At 37.6% G+C, this 26,233-nt stretch overlaps 1 protein-coding gene across 1 annotated transcript in view; it reads right to left on the bottom strand.

Annotated features, from left to right (window-relative positions):
- DPYD (dihydropyrimidine dehydrogenase) overlaps positions 1–26,233 on the bottom strand; it is a 334,900-nt gene that overhangs the window by 136,916 nt on the left and 171,751 nt on the right. Inside the window, exon 13 of the mRNA XM_063407573.1 lies at positions 25,274–25,489. Coding sequence (XP_063263643.1) covers positions 25,274–25,489 — 216 coding nt within the window. The remainder of the gene's footprint in view (positions 1–25,273; positions 25,490–26,233) is intronic.

Consider the following 26,233-nt stretch of genomic DNA (forward strand, 5'->3'; position numbering starts at 1 on the left):
ACAGGGTTGCTGTCGGGAAAAGAGGGGTAAAATTAAAGAAAACTGGAAAGCTACAAAAATTGCAGTTAATGTAAATGCTAAGGGGGGATAAAACAGAATATGGAGAGGAATTGAAAGTTACACAGTTATAACTATGGAAAATTATAGGGAGAAAATGCGGCTGCTACTGCCCAGATGGAATGCGGTCAACATGCCCAACTTCCCACATACAATACATGTGCCACTCAAACATAAAAAATAGTATAAAAGTAAGTTAAAAATAGGGAGAAGATAGGGACGACTCCACCACAACTTCTGGGATTGGTCAAACAGAGCCATCTTCTCCCTCGTGGGGATGCCTATTGGGTATGAACTGTGTTTTTATGTACACTGATTATCTCAGGCTAGCTTTTGTTAGGAATTAGAGCTCATCCATATACTGCTTTGAATACAATCTTGCAGCCAGCTACTATCACCAGCAATCTTTGAACTTTACCCTGTCACAATCTTCTATTCCATTATCAGAGAATGTTATTCTGTACACCTTTAGTGGTAGCGCTTCAAGGGCGCTGGCAGCTGCTGGCAGCGGGTCACACACTCAGTTGTGGAGCCCCAGGAAGGGCTGTCTCTTGTGATGTGTGACCCTGAACACGTCAGTGGAGCTGCCCTCTGATCCAGGGACTGCTCAGTGAAGGGTCCCCCAATGGGACACTGACAGACTGGTGGGGCACAAGGGTGCTGGCTTTCCTGGGGCACTGACAGACTAATCAAACACAAATGGTTTGGGAAGATCATCCCTTTTACATGACAGTTGTTTAAGAGAATACCTGGGCATTTTTATTCTGGATATGGGAAAAAAAAATAATTGTAGCTTTAATTAATATATTAAGCAATTGGACAACTGTTCTCTCCTGAAGTACAGGTGTTCTGCAATGTAAACAGCTGCAGCACAACTAAGGTTTCAAATAGGATCTCTGGATTTTAAAAATATATGTAATCATGCCATAACAAGTGTTAACATGAGTCTTCTTCACTCTGAGAGCCTTTTAAGAGACATAGAGAACTTGCCTTGCAGCACTGACCCCCAAAGTCAATCAAAGTCACTTCATACTTCAAATTATTAATGTACTTCTCAGCTTTAACATATGAAAGCAGATAGGAATTAGTGACCATTGTCAGTTTCTTTTCATTAATATGAGAAAAAAGATTAAACACAATGAACAAATTACTATTCCTAAAAAAGTTAATTTACTTGACATTTCTTTCTTCTAGGAAAGCAGGGCGTTAACTTGCCAAGCGGAGTATGCATTTGTACATTCCTGGGGTTGCTGTTCACTAAATGTCAAAGTGAGCACTAAAGCAGCCACAATTGCTTCTTTGTGAAGGAGAGATCTAAATAAATACCTTATTAAGGTAATTTTAGTCCAGTATGTCAAAACAGCACATATAAAGTTAGTACACAGTAAGCTGCAATGTAAAAAAGCAGCTCAGCTCTAAGTTCCTACCTTACTGTGTTCAATACACCACCTTCTTTAAATGAATAACGAAGTACAGTAGCTGAAAAATGCAGTTATTTAACCAAATTATGATGTGCCTTTCTCCCCAACATTTCAAAAATATATTGAAAAAGTTGTATAGACCTCAAAATCCAGTATGTGTGAAATGTTTTTAGAGCTTATTTTCTAAATGCTTTAATCACCCCCCAACATCAAAATTCAGTTTTCCCTAATTACCCTAGTTAAAGTTCCTTAGCAGAACTTTATTACAATTTCACCTATGTGAAAACATGGAGGAGACTTTGCCTTTTTCTGCCTAATATGGCAGTAGTTAAAGCATTCTGGAAATCTGGCTCACTGCTGTTTGCACACCCTCATAGATACGAACGGCATCCCAGACTTATGTCCTCGTAATTCCCTGCCAACTCTCACTCAAGGTCTTGTGATGATTTGCCTCTTCTGTGACTCAGCTGTCTAGCCAGACTGTGTCTAGTATCACCCCTTCTGGAGTTTTAACCATCCACAAAAGGCAAGTGAAACCTGGAGCAACAATACCACTGCACACAGCGCTGTTCCTATACAACCTTTCCGACTTGTTCCTCCTCTCCATCAGAGCTGAGACACACTACATCTCTGTGGGGTTTCTTTTATGAAAAGAAGCACTGACTTGTTCTCCTGAATTTCTCCAAGTCAGATTTTTTTCCAGCTGAACTGGAAGATAAATGCGCACTAAGGACCTCTACAAACATAAAACCATTCCAACAGTGACAAGACCTTACCTAGTAGAGTAGGATTTTTGCAAAACAAGAAGATTTACTGGCTCATGGAGAAAGGCAAGAAAATCTGCTTATGGAGGCGTAGCCACTGGCTGGCAACTTCCAGTGCACAAACCATTGCTATGTTGCACACATTGCTGCCTGTTGAATTTCTAATACCTGCATTTACCATTTTTTAAGTGAGGAAATAGGCTAGACTTTATTCTTTCCAAGCACAAAATCTCCTCTATGTCACTCCCTCACTCTCTCCTTCTCTTTCCCTCAGAGCATACAAAGGCATTTTTTAAAAGTGAAAACCACCCTGACAGAAAAACTTATCTCAGAACATCCCACCATGCAGAAACTGCTCTAATCTCTCCACCACCAGGTATGAAAAACATAGTTCCATAAAGACACATGGGTTTTTTTCATTGCTTTTGTGAATGAAATCTACACCTACCCCTCTCTTTCCTCTTCATTGCTCTCCTTTTCTTGAAGACAGATAGTATATCATGATAATATGATGTAAAATAATTATTTTTAAGTTTTTTCACCAAAATAAGAACTGAATTTAAAAACATATTACTTCCTCAGCCTTCCAGAATTTTTCACATTGGGGATTCAAAGCATAAGTGTTCTGATCTCTCCGCTAGTACAGAACACATCTTGAAAAAGAACCTTGTTGTAACTTACAATTGTGCTTCTTCACCTTTTACATACAAGATCTATTATGCTATAAAGGGGAAAAGGATACCTTAAAAATATTGTTATCTGCCTTTTGATGTCCTGTGTCCTGCGTTTGCAAAGATGAAAGTACCCAAATCTGTACTTATATTCCAGAAGTCTAGAACACAAACAGTGCTTGTAAATTTTCCTTAATACCCTACTCTGTTTCTTGACTGAATAAGCTGAGTTATGCATACTGTTTTTTTAAAAAATAGACCATTACCTCATAAATGCTTTTACAACATTAAAATACCGCATTTGTGTTTATTAAACCAATTTAACACTACAGCTTCAGCGAGTAAGCACAGAAAACTGCAGCTCCATAAGGGAAAAAGCAACGTGTCAGGACTTTGGAGAAAAACTGCTGAACCACTCACATTGTGTGAAAGACAAATGACAAGTTAGAGGCTTAGTTACCACATATTTAATGTTTTTCTATACTGTCTCATTAGTGCTTTAAGATTTAACCATGAGAACGCATGAGAAACTTCAAAATTTACAGACACCGAACTTCATTTCTACCTAAGCTTTTATCACTGCTGCTTGCTCAGCACACCTTCCTTACTAATGCAATTCCCAGACAGAAGGCCATCAGTACTGGTAACTTGTGATGAAGGCAGCAAAATCCCAAGCTCTTTAGATAATCTCACTAGATCAGTGTATTAAATTAAAAAAAATTACTCTCTTTACTTTAGGATAATTGTGGAACAATCCCATCCCCACTGCAAGTCAAATAGAATGGTTTGCTGCCCTGGCTTAAAAGAACAGCCATCCCCAAAACTTTGTTAACTCAGACAGTTTGTCTCAAAGTCACAATATTATAAACTTAAGCTTGCTAAAACAATAAACTAGGAGATTCAAATGCAAATTAGGAGTAAAACTACCAAACAATCGAATAGCAACTATAATGTTTATGTCATATCTACAAATATTTTCTGGTTGAGTTGTATATTTCATAAGGAAATGAAGTATTTGGTCTTTGCTGACAATTACATTTGCTTGAGCATTTTAAAAAAAACCCATTTTTTAAAATACAAGGCCATACTGCTTTAAAATTAAAACATTTCATTTTTTCTCTTTTTTTTTTTTTTACATATTTGCTTGTTTTCTAGACATTAGACTATAAGGGCACTTTTACTGTAATTACAAAGATAATTTTTAAAATCTATTATGTCCTACAGCACTTTGTCTTGACAAACAATTACTAGATATCACATTCAACAGAATACAAAAAGCAATTTCTATCACAAGGTTAAAATTAGTCTTTGAACAAAAGATGCTTTCAAAGCAAATCCAAATTCTCATCAGCTTTATATCAGTTTCTCTGAGAGACAGGGAGTGAGGGATGGAAAGGGGAGAAAAAAAACACCTGAAGGACATTTTAAGAATTTCTTGCTAGCGATCAGTGTGAGCACACATTTTATCTGCTTTCTGATAAAGGTCTAAGCAGAAGGACATGAATAAATTTCTGCTGTCAAACTGCATTGTGGTCAAAAACTATGCCCATCAAAGAAGAGAGAAGTAGAACTTATGGTTTTTGAAAGAAAGTTGAATCTGTATGCAGACATTCACTTTTGGATCTGGTTTTGCTGTTCAGGGTTATCAGCTGGACTTGATGATCCTAAGGGTCTTTGCCAACCTAAATGATTCTATGATTGTTGGTTCTTGGTGTTTTGATATAGTAAACTACCTAACCAATGAATGGTTGCTTTAGCTGACTGATGAGAAAAGCGGTCAATTATTGCCTTAAACATTACTTAATTTTCAGTCAGAGGTCACAAGAACAGAAAATTACAATGCAAATGATGCAATGCTAATGATTTGAAGAGAAGAAAATGAAATAATATAGCAGTAGATAGGTAAATATCTGCACTGATTGCAGCTTTTGATCTGGATCCTAAGCTCATATCTATGTACAGGGCTTCTAAGGACCTGTGTACATTCACCAAGGTGGAAAACGAATGCAGAGTAACTGAAATACAGTACTTCAGTCTATAATGCTTACCCTTGGGACTACAGTGGATTTCGATTATAAAAACTCAGCTTACCTTAACAGACTATTTTACAGACATCTACAAATATTAGCCCATTTTTAGCTGTTAGGGAATATCATCCTTTCTAATCAGTGATCAGAACTTGTTGTGAAGTAAATGTACTTAACCGACCAAATAGAGGAGCAGCAATTCTTAAGACTTCTTTCTAGATGAGTGTTACTGAATGGTCAAACAGGAATGAAAAGGTACTTATAAAAGTGTGAGTCTAAAAAACTCAGTGAGGAAGCAACATAGGTAAGAACCCTGAAAAAAAACCAAGACCCAGGAAAGAGAAGGAAGAATTAAATTACTTGTTTGCAGCAGCAGGTTTGAACGAATCACTAAAGGGATTCATGCTTGCAAGGAGAACACATATTCTCTTCTTGTAGTTGATGGGGAGGCCAAATTAATATAGTTTTTTCAAACATCATCATTAGAGAAAAATCAGTGTTGGTTTCTTTAATACTGCTTTCTAATTGCTAAACGAATTACTGTAAGGCAATAAGGCAGCATCAGTATTGGGAGGTTCTAACAGGATGACCTAGAAGCTGAGACACACAAGACCACAGAATGAGCTCCTCTAGAAGAAAAACAGAAAGCAATTGCAGTTCATCTCATAATTCTAACAGCAATACTAATCGCTGCTAATTAGGCATGTAACTTCTTACTGGAAAAAGGCAAAGAGGTAACTATTTATTTAAGACACAATACTACACGGATTAAAAAAGCTCCTGCCAGCAACTCTGGACACCTGTACCAAGCTCATTTATTGCCTAATTAAATATTAACGTGTCCTGATAGAATCTGTGGTATAATTTTAATTACTGTTTTCTCACAGGGAAGCCATATAATCAATGTATTTCTAGCTGTTCCTAGAGGCTGTTTTGTAAAACTCCATTAGTAAATTGTGAACCATCACTAAAATATTTTCCTCCAGATTTCTATAAGTAAATCAAGACTATTATATTCTCCTAGGAGGAGGGGAGACTAGATGCCTTCCTTCAGGGGAAAAATATATGATTTCTTCAAGAATAAAAATGTTTTAACTACAATCCTATTTAAAGACTTGTTAAAATTCTCGCACAAAGAATCAACATCAGGGACTTACAGATCACCAAAGTTATATTTAAATTTATGTGTAATCCAAAATATTTTTCTTGCTGGATTGAGTAATTAGGATGAGAGTCACATTACTTCCTTCAAGCATGTATTTAAATTTTCTGCTGGGGATGAATTGCAAATATTGAGGTAAGTCTTGAACCTACTTACATATTTTCTTTTTCCATTAGGACTAAGAATGCTAAATACTATAAGCATTGATTAAAATTCCTGTGTATTTAGGGGTCATAAATGCAAGGAAACAATACCAATTCTATCTGGGATACTATTTAAATAGCTAGGTATAGAACTTTAAAAGTATCAGTTCTGGTAGCACTAAATAATTTCAAGTTGTAGAAAAAGAGGTACAGGAAGAGTGGAAATAGTTAAAGGACTACTACACTTTACATTCCAATGATAATCTAGCTGTAGATGTACTTTGATAACTGAGCTCTTGAACATTAACTTTGTTTTGAACATACTCCTTTTATCTTTTTCTATGTAAAAGTCTCTGGAAGTCAAAGGGTCTTTTGTAAGAGCAGGGATTTCAAGGCTAAGCCAAATTCTCAGAGCCTGATTATACAGAGATCTGGATAACATAATCATGGGGATAAACAAACCATGAAAATATCAGCCCCTGTGAATTTTAACTCAGCATTTGAACATCCTGTAAGAGTTTCAAACCTATTTAAATTCAGCACTACATTTCCGACAAGATCTTTAAAATAGACTTTGATTTTTACTGGAGGTCTCATCTACCTTCAAATTCTTTTAAAAACCCTACCATTTTCCTCTTTGTATTGGCTACCAGAGTAAGGATCCACATAAGCGTATTGCACGCAAACTGTTAGATTTTATGTTCACAGAAATAAAAGTAGTTGAACTACTTTTCAGAATAGGTTTAGGTTAAATAAAGAAAAACCAAGTAATTGACAACACTCTCCCAGAATTACTTTTCTATTAATCAACTTGCAAGGCATCTGAAATCTTGCACTGCAAATTAAACTATCATCCCTAATTAGTTATCATTTTTGTAATGACTAATAGTTTTTTTCTGGCCCCAGAATCATGGAATAAACTCTGCTGGCATATTTTAATTGATAAGGACACTGTACTTCTCTGGCAAGACAGCTCATACAGAAGCTGGGATAGGATGTATGCATCCCAGGGAGAGCATCTGGGAATGCAAACCCTGGGTGGACCGAGCTCAGGAAGGGCAGAACCAGCATGCCCAGGTCTGCCCTCAGGAGATGTGAGCTCCTCTGAGAGCACCGTGTACTGTCCATCAGTCATCATGAGGGACATCACACACGGGCTCAATAATCTAGACAGAGACAGCTTTTTCCACTTGAGAGCTTCCAAGTGGAGATTTCTGGCCTGAAGGGCTGATCCTGCTTTTCCAGACTGAGCTCTTAATAAATAAACATTCAGTGTTTGCAGATGTTATACCCTCTCTGACAGGCAGAAATCCTTGCAGAGAAGTGCTGAAGTGCACATAGAATTTTTATGTCAAAGGACAAGCCCTGTTTCTCATCTGTTTGTGGCAGACACAGAGGCCCCATCTCAAGTCTGGTTTTCCTCTACGTTCACCTGAAGTTTTCATAGCAGTAGCTTAGTCAATCCCTATTAACTTTTTTTAATGCCCATGAAAAATGACACGTTCTATTGGCTGTTTAAAATCCACCCTGTGGGACATAAAACAAATTTAATAAAGCAAAAAGATCAAAGCTCATTAAAATATTCTTGTAAGAACTAAAAGCAGCCATGATACATAGAAATTCCTAGCAGGACCATTCTCCTGTTTAGCACTAAGGAAAAACATTATTTTAAGCTAAACATGTCTTTTTTCATTGAATGTATACCAGGTCCCAAACCCCAGCTCTCTCTGGAGTCATTGCTCAGGTCTGTCAGGTAGGTAAATATGCTCATCAGAGGATCTAGCAGCACACACAGACAAGGTAGATAAGAAGTCCATTCCCCTTGAAATCAATAGGAGGTGGTTGTTAGACACTATAATGGAGTTAGGGTTTCATTTGGGAATCTGTGGTAAATGTTCCCACTATTACTGCCACAGAGGGGCAAGAAAGTATCCGACAGCTGTGGCTGGATCCCTGGCACCATTAATGGCACAGCCAGCTGAGACCTGCTACAAAAGGCTTATAAATGCTCAGACGTGGAAAACTAAGAGTAAACCTGTCCTGAGCTAGAGAGGGCAGCTTGACTTGCAGATTCTGCTTATTCCAATAGAACATTGATTTAAAACTGGGCAAAGGTTCAAAAGCTTTCTCATACTTTCTCATACTAAACACCATACTAAAGTCAGGAAAAAAGATATTTAAGAGGTTCAGCCCAATAAGTCCTTGGTTAGGGATAATTATACTAGTGATAAATAAAACGTAGGGACTGTCTTTGCCTTCTTTTTCCTACCATGGAACTGTGGAGTTTAAAGCACACCTCACTGCAAAATATCACTAAGAAACAGGATGATTTGCACGTGCCAGATCACAGGAGCAATCTCACTCCAAGGGCAAGGAAGCCAAGTTTGCATCAGGGCCAAGGAGAGCTCAGCCTTACCTCACTCCCCCAGGAATTACTGAGACTCTTCTCAGCCCAAAGCTTATCCCCACCTATGGAGATTAATCTATACAGCAGAGTCAGTGCTCACTTAATGGGCAAAACAATTAAGTATATAGGCAGGTACAGACTGCATGTGTCTGTTTTAGAGGCATTAGGGGTCTGGATTCTTACACCTCTGCTATTTTAGACAACCTTTTTCTAGTGCAGCCCGTACAGAGCAGGGCAAGCTTCTTTGCTGAACATCTAGAACAGGATGGATAAAATTATTTTGTCCACACACCAATAAATGGGATTTTGTAAACTGCAATGCAAAACACTGTAGGGCAGATCCCAGGAGGATTGACAAAATCTGACAAACTCTTACATTCACACAAAGTAGATACTGCAGGACTGTATTGTAGTTGTAGTGTTATTTTAAGATTGAAACCAATTGTGCATTATATAAACTCTTTATGCCACACATCTTTCCACAACTTATATTTGTATATTTTAATTTTATTTAAACATATATGCCATACATATGCATATTTGCAAAATAAATTGCATAACTTAATTTCCATAATCCATATTTTAGTGAAGGTTTTTGGTTTTTTGGTATGCTTTAACCCATAGCCTCCTTAAGGGAAAAACCTGTTCTGAATCTGACTCACACCATGATTCTGTGATATTTAGTGTCATTAGTATAATAACCCTTCTTAACTGGGCCCATTCCTGCAATCAGTTCAGTTTTCACTGTTCCCATCAACTGCAATATTCATTCCAATATGGCTTCACTGCCAGATCTGAGCCTTACTGAAGTAATACCTTTTTACTCTTTTTTCCTGTGACTAGAAGGGTTCTGAGAACGGCTAATATCCTAAACATTGTACATGTACAACCACCAACCACCCAGCCCTTCGTGAGAGTTCTTTAAAAGTGCCTTCTCTTCCACTACAGCCATTCTGATCTGCTATAATGTAACAACTTACTGGTGAAACTACATGCACCTACTCCTTATTTACACACACTGGATTTTATACCATGAATTCACCTGGTTTTAATTATGCACCATTGCCTAGTGTTACAGGAAACAGAGCTCCCCTGATCTAGATCGTGAACACTAGCATCTCAAAATTTTTTTCTTTTTAAAGTGAAGATAAGTTACTGCATTAAAAATAAATGAGGTATTTTTTGTCAGTTGATTGGACACTGAATACACATAATAAATCACCAAGAGCATTGTATGCTGGTCAATGTGCTAACCTTGAGCTGCAGTTTATCTATTGCCTGCAATTCAGGAGACAATAAGGCATTTTACCCAATCAGCTGATCAGCTGAAGGAACTCAAAAGACTGAAATGGCTTTGAAACACACAGGCTTTTAGATATCAAATTACCTCTGGAACCCTCTACCCAGAAGTAACTCAAACAAAACCCATTTGAAATACTGCTTCAATATTCAAAAAAATCAATAATTTAAACCACAGGTTGAACATTTTTACTGCTTCCACTGCAGACTGTCATTTTTTGAAATGAAAATGCTAACAGCACCAAAGGGGAAAGCTCCGGCCAGCCGAGATATGTGTGTGCAGGCGTGGATTGGCTGGAAATGCTGGCTTGCTTTTCCTCCCCCAGTTACGTTTACATAAGATCTCTTAAAATAAACAACTCTCATTTCCACCACTTGGAAAAAAAATGTTTTTCTTTGTTGCACTTGATGTTTCTGTCCCTGAGAGCTCAGCTATATCAAGACACTTCACTGTAAACATACGTGCTGAATGCAAATACCACATCCTCAATTTCACTATTAAGTCACATTATTTTATTATTTGCCTGTGTGTAACAGGCACTAACATTGTGGTTTTGAATACCAGCAAGCACACTGTGAACTCTTGATTAAGAGAGAGAAAAGCAGGAATATATGGGTGATGTTGAGTCCCAGCATTTACAGTAGGAGCAGGAAGCAATCCAGCTCACGTTGCAAAAGCCAAACAAGTATGGATGATCCACTGCCCATGCTACTTGCTCCTTTAGGCAGAAAACTGGCAGTCTGGAAAAAGATTTCTTAAAGGGTGCATGTGAGGAAGAGACCTGGTTGGAATGTGAACCCTTGAACACAATTGAAGCAAGCTAGATATGGAGGAAGTTGGACACAGAATCAAGTCTCTCCTCTGCATAAATTTAACCATCAGGTATATTTTTAGCAGAGCTTGAAATATGCCATTCTCCCTCTGTAGAAACTGTTGGCTTTTTGGTAATTTAAAATCTCATTAAATCTCATTAAATGTTTCTGCAACTGATTTTTTAGAATGGTTTTAAAGAAACACAAAAAAAAACCCCACCCAAAAAGCAATGAAATAAACATCCTAAGACAGAGCTTATGTATCTACAGGTATACAGCTCCCAACACACAGTAAGACCAATTTTTGTTTCTGTAGCAAAGCATCATTTTTAGTATTGTAGAGAGGGGCATAAGAAAGAAATCATAAGATTGATGGTCCTTGGTTTATAATTTTAATACCATATTCTCAGATATATTCTTATTCTCTCACACATTTTTAGAGCCTTCTCTCTAGTGTTAAAATAGAAATGAAAATGTAAATTATATTATGAGAGTAAAGTTGTTCAAGTAAAAATCTATGTATTTGTATATAGAGAGTATTATTGTGAAGTGAAAATTAAATTTGCATTTCTGTTTTGAGAAAAAGAAATTATAATATACTACTATGAATTTTCTCACTGATAGATTTGTTCAAGTTTAACTGAGATAAATGCAGATTTTTAACCTAGAATAAGAAATGATGAAAATATAACCGTTTAAGAAATGCAACACTCAAAAATATACACTCCAAAAACTTGGACATGGACTCCAATATTCTGTTCTTAAAGCCACAAAAAATTTCTGGATATCAAACAAAAAGATCCGCAAATGTCAACAGAGAAATTCATCTGAGTTTGAATATATCCAGAATATAAGAAAATAAGATTTTGCTTATTTATGTGTTTGAGAACTGTGTTACCTCCATGTGAAATTGCCTATTTCAGGTACTCCTGTCAGTCTTTAAAATATACCTCCTACACAAGAGCAGCAATCAACTGACCTTCTGAGAACACTGTTCTTGGCAGCAGTATAAACTTAAACAGAATAATAAAAATCCAGTAGCGATGACAAAACCAATATTCATCCTTTCCTCAGTTCTTGCAAAGCTAGGAAGCAAAAACGAACTCTTCGAGTTTTGCTGGAGTTAAGGGATTTGGGCTGTTACAGATCACCCTGGGCAGGAGCTCCAAGCACGTGCAACCAGAGTGTTCTGTGAGCTGCCAGCATCTCCTGCTGCTCCATCCCAGCGCACCCAAAACAGGCAGGACGGGCTGGGACAGCGTTGATTCCCTTGGCAGAATTCAAGCCATGAAGTTCATCACCACTGACAATACTTAGATAGATTTAAGACCCAGTCCAATACAGCACGGGCTGGCAGTAGGTTAATCTTGAAATATAAAGTATGGATACTCATAGTAAAGTTTGTATACAGAAAATAAAAGGGGTGTTGCCTTCTGGCTCTTATCTGTTATTGCAGATACAGCCTGGGATGGAACTACACCCCTCAGCCGGAAGGACTGGTAATTCTCTTACTGTAGCCTCTGGATGTTTCCTCTAATGATCCCAGCATCACTCCTATCTCGTCTGGATTGACTTTTGCTCAGCATGCTTTCAACCATGCCCCAGTCTCCCACAAACACTGAACAATGCAATCAGCTGCTGCAGCTAAATCAGCTGAGAGTTATAAAGCTGAGTTTCGACATATTGAAAACACTTCAATCAATGTCATTTTACTACACCTTCTCTATGGTTTGTTATACACATTAAATAAAAGGGTGCAAACAGGAACCATCCTGCACTGCACAGGGAGAGAACCATCACGGGCAATAAAGCTGAACACAACGCCGACGCTGCGCTGACAGCAGGCTCCTCTCACTCCATTGTTTAAGCATGAGGCTTGAAAATGGACCAGGAAGATGCTGTGGGACAGACTGCATTAGGGACATTTGGGAAATGTTTCCAATTTTTATAGATTCCACAGACATATAAGATAGACCAACAACTGCCAGTGAAAAAGACTGGTACTTTTAAAACAAATTATTTCTAAAAAAGTTGGCTATTGATGCTGTTTAACAGCAGCATTACTGCCATACAATTTTCATTACAGATTGTCATGCTGCAATAGGGCTTTACACGCATACATTTACTATACTGTGTGAATTACTAGAAATGCTTTTCTATGTTTGTGTGATTTATTAAAACATAAATCATAATAGCATGTGTCAGAAATTCCTTTTGAAGGATATAATAAGGTAACAATTATCCTCTGAACTCCTTTCTTTGTCTTCAGAGAATAAAATGCATTAGAAGGTATCCATTTGCTGCCCCATGACAGAAAATGAAAGCAACTGTGATGGTTGCACCGTATGCTTTCAGCTCCTGCAGTTGGCTGGTGAAGTGAGCTTTGCTCCTGGATGTGCTGTCAGAGGGAAAAACAATAGTTTCTCCAATACTTTCAAAGAATAAACCTTAAAAACAGTATGGAAAAATTAATGGAAGAGGTTTGTTTTTACATATGTGCACATGAATGTGGAAAAATCCTACATGTAAATATTAAATGTAAATTTAAAGTATATTTCATGTGAAAGAAAATTATGTACACAGGACCTCCCTGTATGGTTTTGACTTGAATCGATGTGCTTCACCTTTTTTGTTTTATGCAACAATTCACAGGATCTGATTCAGGGGAATTGTAGCATTTTCTTCTGTGGAAATATACACAGAGGAGCAACATTACAAGTTCTAACTCCCCTCAGAGAATGTTTAAGGCCTTCTAGATTAGACTGTGAGTGTTTGGAGTCCTTTGTCCTATGACTGGCACAGTTAAGAATGCTCTTAGTGTACCACGATTTTATCCAATTATTTTTGAAGGAAAAATCATGAACAAACATTCACTACATAGAAGGTGCTACATAAAGGCATTATTAACTGTGCAGGTAAGTAGAAGCAGCAAGATCACAGGATAAAATTGGCTTTATTGATTCAAGGAAAGTATAATTTAATCTCTCAAATGTTGATTGTTTTAAGATTCTATTTCTATGGGGAAAGAAACATATATGTGGTTTAAATTTGAAAGAAAAAATGAAAACCAAGTTTCAGCAGCAATCCAGAATTCACTTAATTTTTCTTTTGTTTCCAGAAAGACACTGTGCCCAAACCACATGCCCCAAATGCTTAGGAGTAAAATTATGGGGACCTCTGAAATCAATCTGATTTCCAGGAATCAAAGTGGATATTAAGTTTCACTTTGCTCAAGTGACACCAAAACATCCTTAACAAACAAGTACACACATGCACACTTACTTTGGTTTAGCTCATGATCTACAAAGAGCTATTTTTTTCATAGATTTTGCAGGTGCATAGCTCAAAATAAATCACAATGTCATGCAAAGACCCAATCCTGTGTTGTGCAATTCTGATTCTGCAGGATATTTACCTTTGTAATTAACTTTAATAAGAAAGTCCAAGTACCATGCCATTTTACTGAATGAAAAATTTAAGTCACAGCAAACTGATGCTTTGCTGAATTTGGTGTCTGTACTCCTCTACTGCCCAGGTTCTCTCTGCTTAATATTCCTGACCACTTCCATTGGCTTTGGGTCAGAATCTGGAATCTAGATTTTCATTAATGATACTCTAGTGCATATATGTGCACTATATATATGCACAGTGTGCACATATTTAACTCGGAGCACCATTATGACCTGCTCATATTCTGTCACATTTAGGGACGGACACGATGCCAACTGAAGTGCATTCAGAGTGCCACACATGATGGTTAGGATGCCTGGCAAGCATCCTTATTAACACTGTACTTTTTCAATGACATACATCCAGCAGTTCCCTGGAAACACAATCACTTTGGGGCTCCACTAAACAGATCACAGTACCATAATTACTGCCATGGTCACACAGTTTGGTGAAGTTCTGTACATGAGAATTTTGATACTCTGTGTTTATCTAAAGTTCAAACCGACTAAAATAAAAGAGCACATGTCACTGCTTTTCTAATATTACATGCTTAAGCCTTATTTTATTTACAGCTTCCAGCAGCTCCCAGCTCGATCCCTCATTGTGCTTGCAGCCACGTAGCTGGAGAAGGCTAACAAACCCCTGCGTGTTCACATGACAACCTTTGTGCAAACGCATCCTTATTCTGTCATCTACTGGCAGTGTGCTTCCCAGTCATGTTCTCTGCCAGTCCTTACCAGTTTGCCAATTACACAAGCTGCTTCCCAGACATCAGACAAAAATTCCATAAGACTGCTGTGCGAGCGTACCCTAATTAACCATCAGCTTAATTAGACAATTTACTGTGTAATTAGCAGGCAATTAGTCAACACCTCTCAGATCTTATTGACTGCTGTGACAGCCTTCCTTAGTCTACACATTCCCATACGCTTCCACGACCATGATCCCGGCCCTATCCTGTACGACAGCAACTCTTGCAAGGGAAGGGAAATCATATTACATAACAAGGGAAGAGGGAGAAAAATCAATATATAGCCTGTTCATTTATTGAACTGTCTTCTAGCCAAGACTTTCTTTTCTCTAGGAGTAGAAGGTCAGCTGCTAACAAAGAAACATTCAGCTATAACATTAGCTTATGTCTTATTCATTTGTAATGTGGTTAAAGAATTTAATTTTTTTTCCTCTTATACAGCACTAAATTATCAAAAAATTCAGGCAAGCAGAAGTTAAAGAAAAAAGTAATTTTAAAACTTACTAACATATTGTAGGTTTAAATATATGTTCTAGAACAGTGAAAAGGTGGTGATAGCTGCTTTTGAGATCTATAGCTTGCATTGTAATTAACTGCTTCATAGTCTAAAATGCACCAGGAAAGCCAACATACAGCATAAAATTTCAATACTCAATAATAATTCAATAGCATTAGTGTAATTCAGTAGAAATAATTTTTGAATTAGTATCAAGTCCTCCACACAATTCTAAAGTCGTATGTCCTTATAATACAAGACGTGAGAAATTACAATTAAAGACTAATATAACATGGATAGTGAGGGATTACTAAAAATGTGTGCTGCTATTTCCTTTTTCTATAGACTAAAAATTGGATTTTCCAATTAGCATTGACAAGTAGTAATTCTAAAGTTCACAAAATGGATACACTTGTGTCTTTCTTGAATTAACTCTAGAAGATTTACTCACAAAAGTTCCACACTTTCTGACTTAAGGACAGAACCCCACAATTGCTATTGTAGTTAAAAAAAATTCAACAATTGTGTATCTCAAATAATGATTTGAGAAACGTTATTTAGAATACACTCACATACATATTTGGATTAGTAATAGGTATTTTAACATAAGAACCTGTCAGGTTTTTTAAACATATGGGACTTCATTCTGCTTTTGCAACAATGTCAATCAGGAGTAAATGCAATTATATCACCAGAGATTCAAAAATCAGCTCTTTGCTTTCTTAACTTCTTGTGTGGGCAAATCAGATGTTGAACACAGCCTTATCCTCTTCATTTACCAAGTGGGAACTCAAGACCTGAGATAACTCGAACATTTAAGGCAAGTGTATCGCCTGTACATGGAAGCTACGCTGGTATAACCAAAAATTCCTTGAAAAGTGATTAAGCTAAACCCTGTAAACTCGTGTGTGGAAACACATGCCAGTTCAGGGAGAGTTACATCATTCCAGCTAATGCCTGTAAAATTCTTAACACGAGCTGTACAGCACCATGTACAGGCTTGACACTGATCTCACAGTGCCCCTGTAGAGCCAGTTTGGGCCCACATTTCTGCAAACATCTTGCAAGACTGCATGGTCCAACCAGGAATCTGCTGCACTGAGGTTCTTCTGGTGTCCCAAAGCACTGAGGTGCTCCAGGTCTCCTCAGCCTGTGGTGGTGCAGAGCAGAAAAGCAGCCCCCAGCAGCTCGGCTGCCGTGCTGGAGCAGACGCCACCAGCTGCTGCCAGGGGAGGAGGCCAGCACTGGAGCTCTTCCCCAAGGCATCTGCAGCCTTAGCACGTCACGGGGCAGAGCTGGGGTCCCAAAGTGCCACCTGGGCTTTTGCAGGAGCCAGCATTTGGCCACAGCAACGAATGCAGACCTCAGCAAAGACGCTGAACCGTAAATCAGAGCAACTGAATCATGACCACCACTTCTACTTTATTCCACTTCAGTATCTAAGTAGGCCTAGACTGACGTCCAGATGGTGTTCTGGATTTATTTTTATAATTAAAATGTGGAAATGAGGGAAAAAAACCCGAACTCTGAAAACATGCACTTAACCAAATGGGGAGAGACAAAAAGCCAATGACTTGACAAAAAGGAAACTTCTGAATTCTATATTGGCAAAATAAAGATTTCATTTTTTCCAGGACACCTATGGTTAGCTATTAAAGTGCATCATAACAATTTCATAAAATAGGAAAGTTTGCAATTTACGCTAAACTCAAAAATGTTAAGTATGGCTTTATGCTATGATTGTCTTAGGTGTGTTTCAAATGTAACTATTAAGAAAAATATCCTACAATCTTCTCTAATAATTTATAAAATATATTAATTACACTTAAGAAAGTTAGATGCAGTTTGCCGGCACAAAACAGAAAGGTTTGCCACAAATCTGAATTGAGAATGGAAAAAAAGTGAAAATTCTAAATTCCAGAATTACACTTGCCACTTTCTAGCTTACATTCAATCTGCCTTTTTAGCTGAATTCCTTCCAGACAAAAAATTAAGTGAGTAATTTTCCAGATCACCAAGGAGATACAAAACAACCACAGAAAAATGTAGCTGATTAGTATTTTATACATGTTACATATTTGCTTTTTAGAATCCTATTTATTCAGGATGTGATATCCAAAAATGTTGAGCAGTTCAGATACAGCCTGCAGGACCTGCAGATCCTCAGCAGTTTTGGAAAATCATGCATGTGTGCTCTCCTTGTCTCTCTCTTGATAAATATTTGCAGGTATTTTCAGAAGAACAAGGTAAATAAAGCAAAATTAGTAAAGAGCAAAGCAGGTTCTTCAACATAAAAAGAAATACTGTTCTGATTTTTAACAAATGTAAAATTTTCATCCATTTTGTTTGACTGACTAGGTAATAGTTGCACTATAAATAGAAATTACATCCTCTTTTAAGTACTGGTCACTACCATACATATTATGCTGAGCAGGAATGAACACTCTTACTTTTGGAAGTTATTTTTTTCCATAAAGGCTTATGCAGTAAAATCTTCAGTGTTGCAGTCTATGCTCCTTCAGAATTACACTTGAACTGCTCCTGAGTTATGCCAATCTAAGTGCACTATAAGTTTCATTACAATACACAATAGTTTTCAGATTCAAGAATACCTTAAAGACTGATCCACAAGTCTTTTATACATAAGCTGCCTGAAATATTTAAGCTCAAGATTAACATTCACACTTACAATTCACATATGTATATGCACTCTGGCTACACTGTTTTAAACCAGACTCCAGAAGAAAAAGACAGGAAAGAGAAACAATCTCTAAACACTGTGTAAAAAATCCCCAGATGAATAGAAACCAAATCCTTTAGACATAACTGAGAATCCTGCAGCCTACCAAGAACCAGTTTTAGACATGTATCTGGTTTTACCTTTGCTGGCCAGCTTTGTGTGCAGCTCTGAGGAAGCCATTGCCAGCTTAGACTTTGTGGAACTTACACCACGAGCTCAAGGCATAAGGTATAAAAATTACAGCCATGCCCACTCTGCTCCATGAGAATGAATGGCAGAAAAAGTGATAACATGGGAAGAAAACTGCTGATCCTCTGCTTGTAAAAACCTGTCCTTTAGCACAGATGAGGTTTACTGACTCAATGTGCAACACCCCTGCATGACAGATCCCTCTGTCTTCCACTGATGAATTGTCACATTGTGCTCCACGCCTCGAGATAACAGACTTCTCCATGAGAGACTCCGTGCAGAAAAGAGACTCCCACTGCAGAAGAAGTGCAGCATTTCTGTGATATTTAATGCTACAGGAAGAGTGGGACTAGGCATTTCCCCAGAGGTTTAATTTTTTATCACGAACTTGTAAGAAGCTCTTCATTTCCAAAGTAGTAAATACAATCACAAAGAGAAAGAGAGAGAAACTTTTTACAGATTATTGTTAAACTCTTGCTTTAAAAATGTAGTTTGTTATCTTCAGCATTCTAAATAGTAATTGGCCAAAATAACCAGAATTATTGATGGCAAAACCAGATTTTGAAATGGTCCAAAGTGCCTCACTTGCAAAGTCAGTGGTGTCAAGATGCACACATGCATCAATTTAAGGTGGGCATCTACCTGGAGCAGACTTCAGCTGTGGTAGGAAGGGCCTTGGCTTATCAGTAATGACTTTGTTAAAGCTCTCAGTCCTGGGAGCTGTGCTACGTCTCTCCAGATGAACTCTTCCAGGGTGAAGAAATGACAAACCCCTACATCACCAGGTGTATGGACTGAGGAAAAAAAATGCTTAAACGCAGTCCTTTCCAGTTCCTCAGAGAGCAATTTTGAAGCTTTTGATGTTATTTGCATACAAAGAAGTCTGCAGCCTTCTTTAAACTGGGTCAAAGATAGGGTGAAACTAAGTAGAGAGATGAGATCTGGTCCTTAAGTTGAACACATCAGAGAAATACTTTTTCTCAGGGAAAAAGGGGAAAAGTCTGTTTCCCTGCTACTCAGATTCACAGAATTATTTCTTCCTTTTTTGTAGCTAAATAACGTATTTTCTGTTTAAAAACAAAATGGTATAACTACACCATTTTAGAAGATAATAATTACATTCTACAGCATTTTCCTAGCATAGACTTTAACGTCTCTTGTTAAACTTTGCTGATTTTATGCACTGATCTAAAACTACAAAAATTACAAAACAATAAAGATGGTATTTCTTATTAAAATTCTTTCTGAAATATTGAACAAAATGAAGGACATAAAGAACTCCTAAGAATACTAAAACCAATAATAATAATTTTAAAACTTGCAAGACAAGAAAATAATTTAACTTAAGAGTGTCATGTGCTAAGGAATCCCATAAAATGCTCATTTATCTGTTCAAAAAATGTAGTTAATAAAAGTTGTCCAGCTCTGTTTAGTAGAAAGGCAAACAGCCTCTTTTATATTTGACATTAACAATCTGATCATTTGTCTCCCCAAAGAAAGCCCATACAGCTTTCATACAGACCACACAATAAAGAATAGTAATATTTCTGTTTACTGAGATATCAACTGGCATTTCGTTGCAAGTCAATGGTCTATCTTTGCTACAGCATACTAGACCTCAATCTGGCATCTACAAATGTCAAGAGTATAAAAAAAAATTATAGGATGGAAATCAAAAGCATGTTCTAAATTCCTAAAAACCAAACAAAGTTCACCTAGACATATTTGCTGCAGAAATCAGTACAATATTCAGCTGTCAATCTTGAAAAACAATGAGGGAGCGATGCTGTCAGTAGGACAGGATAATAACATTTCAAGCAGATGTTCAGGCGGGGCTCTAATTCTCACTGAACTCCCTTGGTAAGCATTTAATTTCTTTATCATATGCAAGCTAGGCAAATTGTACTTCATCAAAACTGTATTGTGAAATATTAATATTTCATATTATAGCAAAACTCCATAGAATAACCTTTGTCATATTAAGAACATCAGAATTTCAAATGTCATGGTTCTGCATTTTAATGCATCTTAAATAGCTTTTTGGCTTGGCACCATAAATTATAACTAGTTTAATCTAAATTACTACGCTGTAATATCATACAAAAATATACATTTTGTAATACAGATTCACTTCTGTGAAATACTAATGTTATGGAAAACAATGCATCATTGTACCATGATTTTTTTACCACCTTAAATTATGAAGCGAGGGGCAAATGTACAGAGAGAGAACTAGCTGGAGCCTGAATATGTATATTGTAATAACAGCACATAGAAATGCAATATATACTGGGCAAATTAATTAATTCTCTGCCAGCAGTTTTATTTAGAAATTATTCTGAAAATGTATTGCAAACTCTACATCTGTAAACTGCATAAACATATTACAGCTAGAAAGTTTCCTCCTCTATGGTTTAGATAAAATTTAATCTAGTTTTAATTGTAGCTTTGTTTTTAAAATCATCCACGCAACTTGCTCCATATGTAATGAAAAAAAATTAAAGATTAAAAATGAAGTTAGTCTGCATGTTGATTTCTGCTGGTTCTCATAATAAAGGCAACTGTTTCTGCATTATTGAAAGCGACAGCATCACAAATCAATGCATGTCACAACAAAATAAAGACAGATGTATCTGATTAATCAGAATTAAATTTTAGAAGTGAAGGAAGCATCTAAAAATCAAAGCAAACATTTCTGCTAACCCAGTTGTTTTTTCATCTTTCTAAACAGCCCGTACAACGCAGTGAGAGAACAACAAAGCCTGAATTCAGCTGACAAAACCCTAACTTCTGCTATAAATTCCTCACTTGGTAGTGAATATGGCATAGGGATGCACACACCTCATATAACTGTTGACTTATTTTGATACTATGGTTACACAAACTTTCTGATTACGGGTTTTATTGCAAATTTTGTGTTCTAAACAATACTCACTAATAAATTCTTAGTGAATAAACCAGCTCAGTATAACACTTCTCCTAAAGCCCTCCCACTCACAGTTATGTGTCTAATTAATGCAGTATCTGTCATTCTGAGTGTAGTTTTCTGTTCATCTAAGCTCTAAAAGAGGTAATAATTGGAATCCATTTATTTTGGACTATGATATGCAGCTCCCCCATTTCCATTCAATACCTTGCAAACAGAATTTACAAATAATATTGCTACATACAGTTATCTGAACAAGACAGAAATAATATTTGAACCAACAGAGCAATGAGCTATTGATCCTGCAGTCAAAAGGGGAAGACATGAATGTGGAAAAAGGTGTGTGAAGGGACACTTCTATTCTGCTACCATTTGTCTTAGCGATTGTCCATTTCAAAAGTAGTTATTCCCTTTTCTGGAAGAAATTAAATCCAGTTGATACTTAAGCAGCTGTGCACAGATGTTTAATTTAGTAAATAAAATTCTACAAGTCACTATCTCCCTGACAGACACATACAGGTACAGTCCCCTATGATTAATGTTTGCTCTACACCATAATATCCAGCACCTTCTGAAGTATGTAGAGCGCAGTATATTTCGAAGTATAAATACCCTGAAGGAATTTCAGCTATTCCTTATGTTACCTTTTTTGTAGGTTTCAACAGTAGTACAGCAGTGTGCAAGAACAAACTTTGCTGAATCACTCACAGTTGAAATGCTCACCTTACAAAGAGAAAATGCTACAAAGGTTGTCAAGAAGACAATTATAAGCAAGGTATGTGGGTGTTGAAAAAGGGAGCGAGCACAGCACGAAGCTGTGCTCTGTGCTAACTCCCTCTGGGCAGCGTGTGAAGCTTTCAAGGTGAGGCCATGACACATGAGGATTAGAGAGGCTAGGGGAGTAAATCACGGTCCAGAGGCTGAATTCCAGCACTGTTACCCAACAGCTCCTCTGTACAAGGGCCTCTCATGGGCTGCAGGGATCCCTGGCCTTGTGTTTTACAAGAGCTTTCTGTGCTAGATGATGAAAGAGAGAAAAGGAGAAGTAGCTCATATGAAATAAATCCTTTGTCTTACAAGAATCATAGCTCTCCAGCCTGAGTCCTTTTTATCTCTGTCCTTGGATCCCCTTCTTCCAAGATTTATCATGCTTTTCTCTCTGACCTTATTCCATCACACTGTAGTTAATGTATGGAAATTTGTGATTGGACTGTATATGCTTTTCACAACCTATATGTCACTCATATTTAGCCTGCATCAGTCACTTTTGCTGAAGTGCCAAGGGATGCCCATGGCAAACAGGAAACTCACTGGTTTCCCCTCTCAGTGTCTGAACACAGCAGCAAATTCAGTCACTGGTTCTGGAAAAGGGAGAATTTCTGCTGCTGCTGCTAAGTTCCCCATGGCCACACAGGCTTGGCAAATCAGAGGGAAGACTATCAGTAAAGCCTTACCAGGAGAGATAAAACGAGGAGATGAGGAAAGAACACAGAATCCTACTTGCACCACATACAATCAAGGCTGAAATGGAAAAGCTTCAGCTGCCAAAAGCTGTCTAGCAAGCTCTCTCCCTCCGCAGAAGCTCTTCCACTCGTGGCAACTGTACTAACTGGGGAGCTGCTCCTCCTCCCACCAACTCCGAAGGCTTAGATCAGGAAATCTTCACTCTTGATCCTGCTGTGTAGCTTGCTTTGACCAGCTGGGCAGGACAGCTCAGTCTGCAATCCCCACCTTTGGAACCACAGCCCAAGAGAGCATTGTGCTCCCTGCTGAAAACTGCCCAAGATTTATGTCTACATAATCAGAAGCTAAGTTTAAAAAAAGTTAGCACATTATGGCAACTTACATTTCAAATTCTCTACCAACAATTTGTTCTAGCATTAAGTCAACAAGAGCAGTCTTTCTGTAACACTCAGTTCACATAAGAACTGCTGTACCTTACTGAGCTTTTCTTCCCATTTGAAATAGTTATTTTTGAAGTATTAAGTACCATATTACTCCGATAAATAAAAGCAATTTCACTTCTGTAGAACCTCTTGGCCAAGCATCTCAAATCATGCCACAAATACAGCTGTGGGAAGCGCAGTACTAGGAAGAATACAATAATATAAAAACTAGGCAGCACTTGGGTGGGATACAGTTCCACTAGACACAACGTGATTCAAGAGTTTAGGCAGAGTACTGTTTCCTGCTGAATATTAGAAGGAAGCTTAAGCAGAAATAACAATAGCTGAACTAGAATTCACTAGATAGCTTTTTTCTGAACTTATTAACTTAACTTTTCTGAACTTATAACTTAAATAATACCTGCAATATCTTATTGCAACAAATACTTAAAAAAAAAAACTTGAAAGATTTTCCTCTGAGTCACACCTCAAGAGCATGGCATCCAGTGGAACACTTTGCAGTCGCCATTTCAGAAATGACTCAGAGTCTGCTGCTTAGTATAGCACCAACATCACTTCCTACAACATGCATGTCTTTCCTCTTTAACTCCCACCCAAGCTGGAACTCAGCCTGTGTCTGTTTAGCTCTCAACATGCACAGTAATCAACATGCAGTCTGGCAGGACTGCCAGCATACCAGCAATAAAAATGATAAAAAAATAGAGACTCAGTACTTGCTATGAGTTGCCTGTAGCCTAGGCACTGAATAATTACAGCTGATGGCATGTTATACATGTACGTCAGTTGTAAACATACTTGAACGACACTTGTGTCCTAAAAAGTGTTTTAATGAGAAGCCCTGTGAAGTAGATTGGAATCTCCGCTGCAATCCACACAAACACTTCCTCAGGGCTACTTCAGGTGTAAGTGACACCACTATCCAGCCTGACATATTTTGCAGTATTCTGTAGCAATACAGCGTTTTCTCCTTAGACCTTCCTCATACTAGAGGGGCACCCACTATAGTTAACTCACATATGCTACTTACCCATAGAAAGCTGGTGGAGAAACAAATCCACCTTTTCTCTTCTGCTCCATTCATCAGTACCCTTGCATGTACCCCTCTGCACCAAGAATAAAAGGTCCTTGTATCCAAATTAAATTTAAAAGCTTTCTTCAGTCCACACTACTGTTTGTTATTGGTTGTCACTATGTTGCTATCACTCACACTGTTATTCAGGCCTATGTTCAAGGATTTACCTTTCCTTTTCTTCCTCTCTCCACAAGTCAAACCGTATCTATATCTGAGCCCAAAACCCGTTTTTTTTCTCTGTTATCTGTTTATCAGAGCTGTTATTTTCTTTCACTGTCTAAACTTCTTGTCAGTCTCACTTCACCATTTTGAATGTAGCAACAAGAAGTCCCAATTCTCCCGAATTCAAACAAGCAATTATGCTCTTAAAACTGCACAAAATGCTTTCTTAAAGGTACCACACTGAGCCATAGCCTTCAAGACTTAATTCTAGCTCCTTCCTCCTCCACTACATGTTACTGAAGGTTGAATTCACTGTGCTCTTCTCCCCATAGGCTTGGTTTTATGTTGCCTCCATCCTTCCCTTCCACTCAGCCTCCACACCCAGCCTCCTTGCAGCCACATTATCACATTGCAGCTGCACCTCCAGATCAATGGCTGATCTTGGTAGCCTGTGGCACAGAATCCACCTTCCATGAGTTATGTGACAAAGCTGTTACTCATTCCCTTCATATTCTGATTCTTCACAGAAAATATTTTCACTGCAGTATTTTAAAAGAAGAATTTTTTCACTTAATAGTTGGCTAATATTAAAAGTAGGGGCAATAAAAGGGAAGAATGTAACAACATACAGAACCAGAAATTGTGTCACTGCACTGTGGAAAGGTCACAGACTAGTTGAACTATACAATGCATCATAACATTCCCTGCTATCTTTATGCTAGTTGGATATAACAGAGCCATTCCCCAAAGATTCAGATTTCTCAATTATACAAAGATACATTTACATGCAAAGTACACATTAAAATATTTCTTCACCTTATCCAGGGAGAATGTTTTAGTGACAGCAAAGCCCCATCCAGCTTCGAATGCTCTTCGAATCATTGAAGAACTAGTAGCAGGGGTTGCACTGGCAAGGCCAAAAGGATTTGGGAACTTCAGTCCAGCCATTTCTACACTGATATCCACTAAATCTATAGGAGTGTAGAAGAGAGGTAGTTCTGGAACTGTAGAAACTGGAACACCATATAAGGACTGTAAAAAAACAAACAAACAAAGCAACACTAAACCACAGAACTTTTTTTTCTGATCTATTTTTATACAATTTATTATTAATCCTGATAAGAGAATAATTAATAACTAATAATCCAAAGTTTAAGCATTCTATTTTGTGTTCAGACTTGCAAATCAGCAAAACATGCAAACATTCACCTATGTAACATCTTCAGCCCAGTCTTCATGCTGAAATACGATGCTATGCTGGAAATAACTGAATGACAGTAACAAAAATAAAGAAGAAACAGTTATTTTACATCCTGTGCTGATAAGCCTAGTTCAGTCCAAAGGTTTGTTCAGCCTTTCTGCAGAGCCACCTCTGTTCCCTACAGCAGTCAGTAACAATGAGATTGAAAAAGCCCAGGGTATGCAGACAGACCCTTTCTAGTTCTCAGGTGCCAATCTACAGAAAGTATATGAAATTGTGAAAAATGAGGGAAAGCATCATGTGGGGAGGATCATTCAGCCCTAACTCCATGTATTCCAAACCTCTGAACCTTTTTGCCCCACTTTGAAAGATTTCGTATAGCCTACACAATGGCATACCTATGCAAAACTAATATTTAATTGTAGTAGTATGAATATACTTGAAGACTGAAAAAAGTTAGTTTGCCATCAAAAACATCAGACACATTATGGCTGTGCCATCACAGTCACTTTTGTTTTCATTTGAAAACAAAGTCTTTCCTCCGAAGAGTCAATGAAAAGCATTCAATGTATAAC

The sequence above is a fragment of the Prinia subflava genome, chromosome 10 (assembly GCF_021018805.1).
Source record: "Prinia subflava isolate CZ2003 ecotype Zambia chromosome 10, Cam_Psub_1.2, whole genome shotgun sequence".
Classification (NCBI taxonomy): Eukaryota; Metazoa; Chordata; class Aves; order Passeriformes; family Cisticolidae; genus Prinia; species Prinia subflava.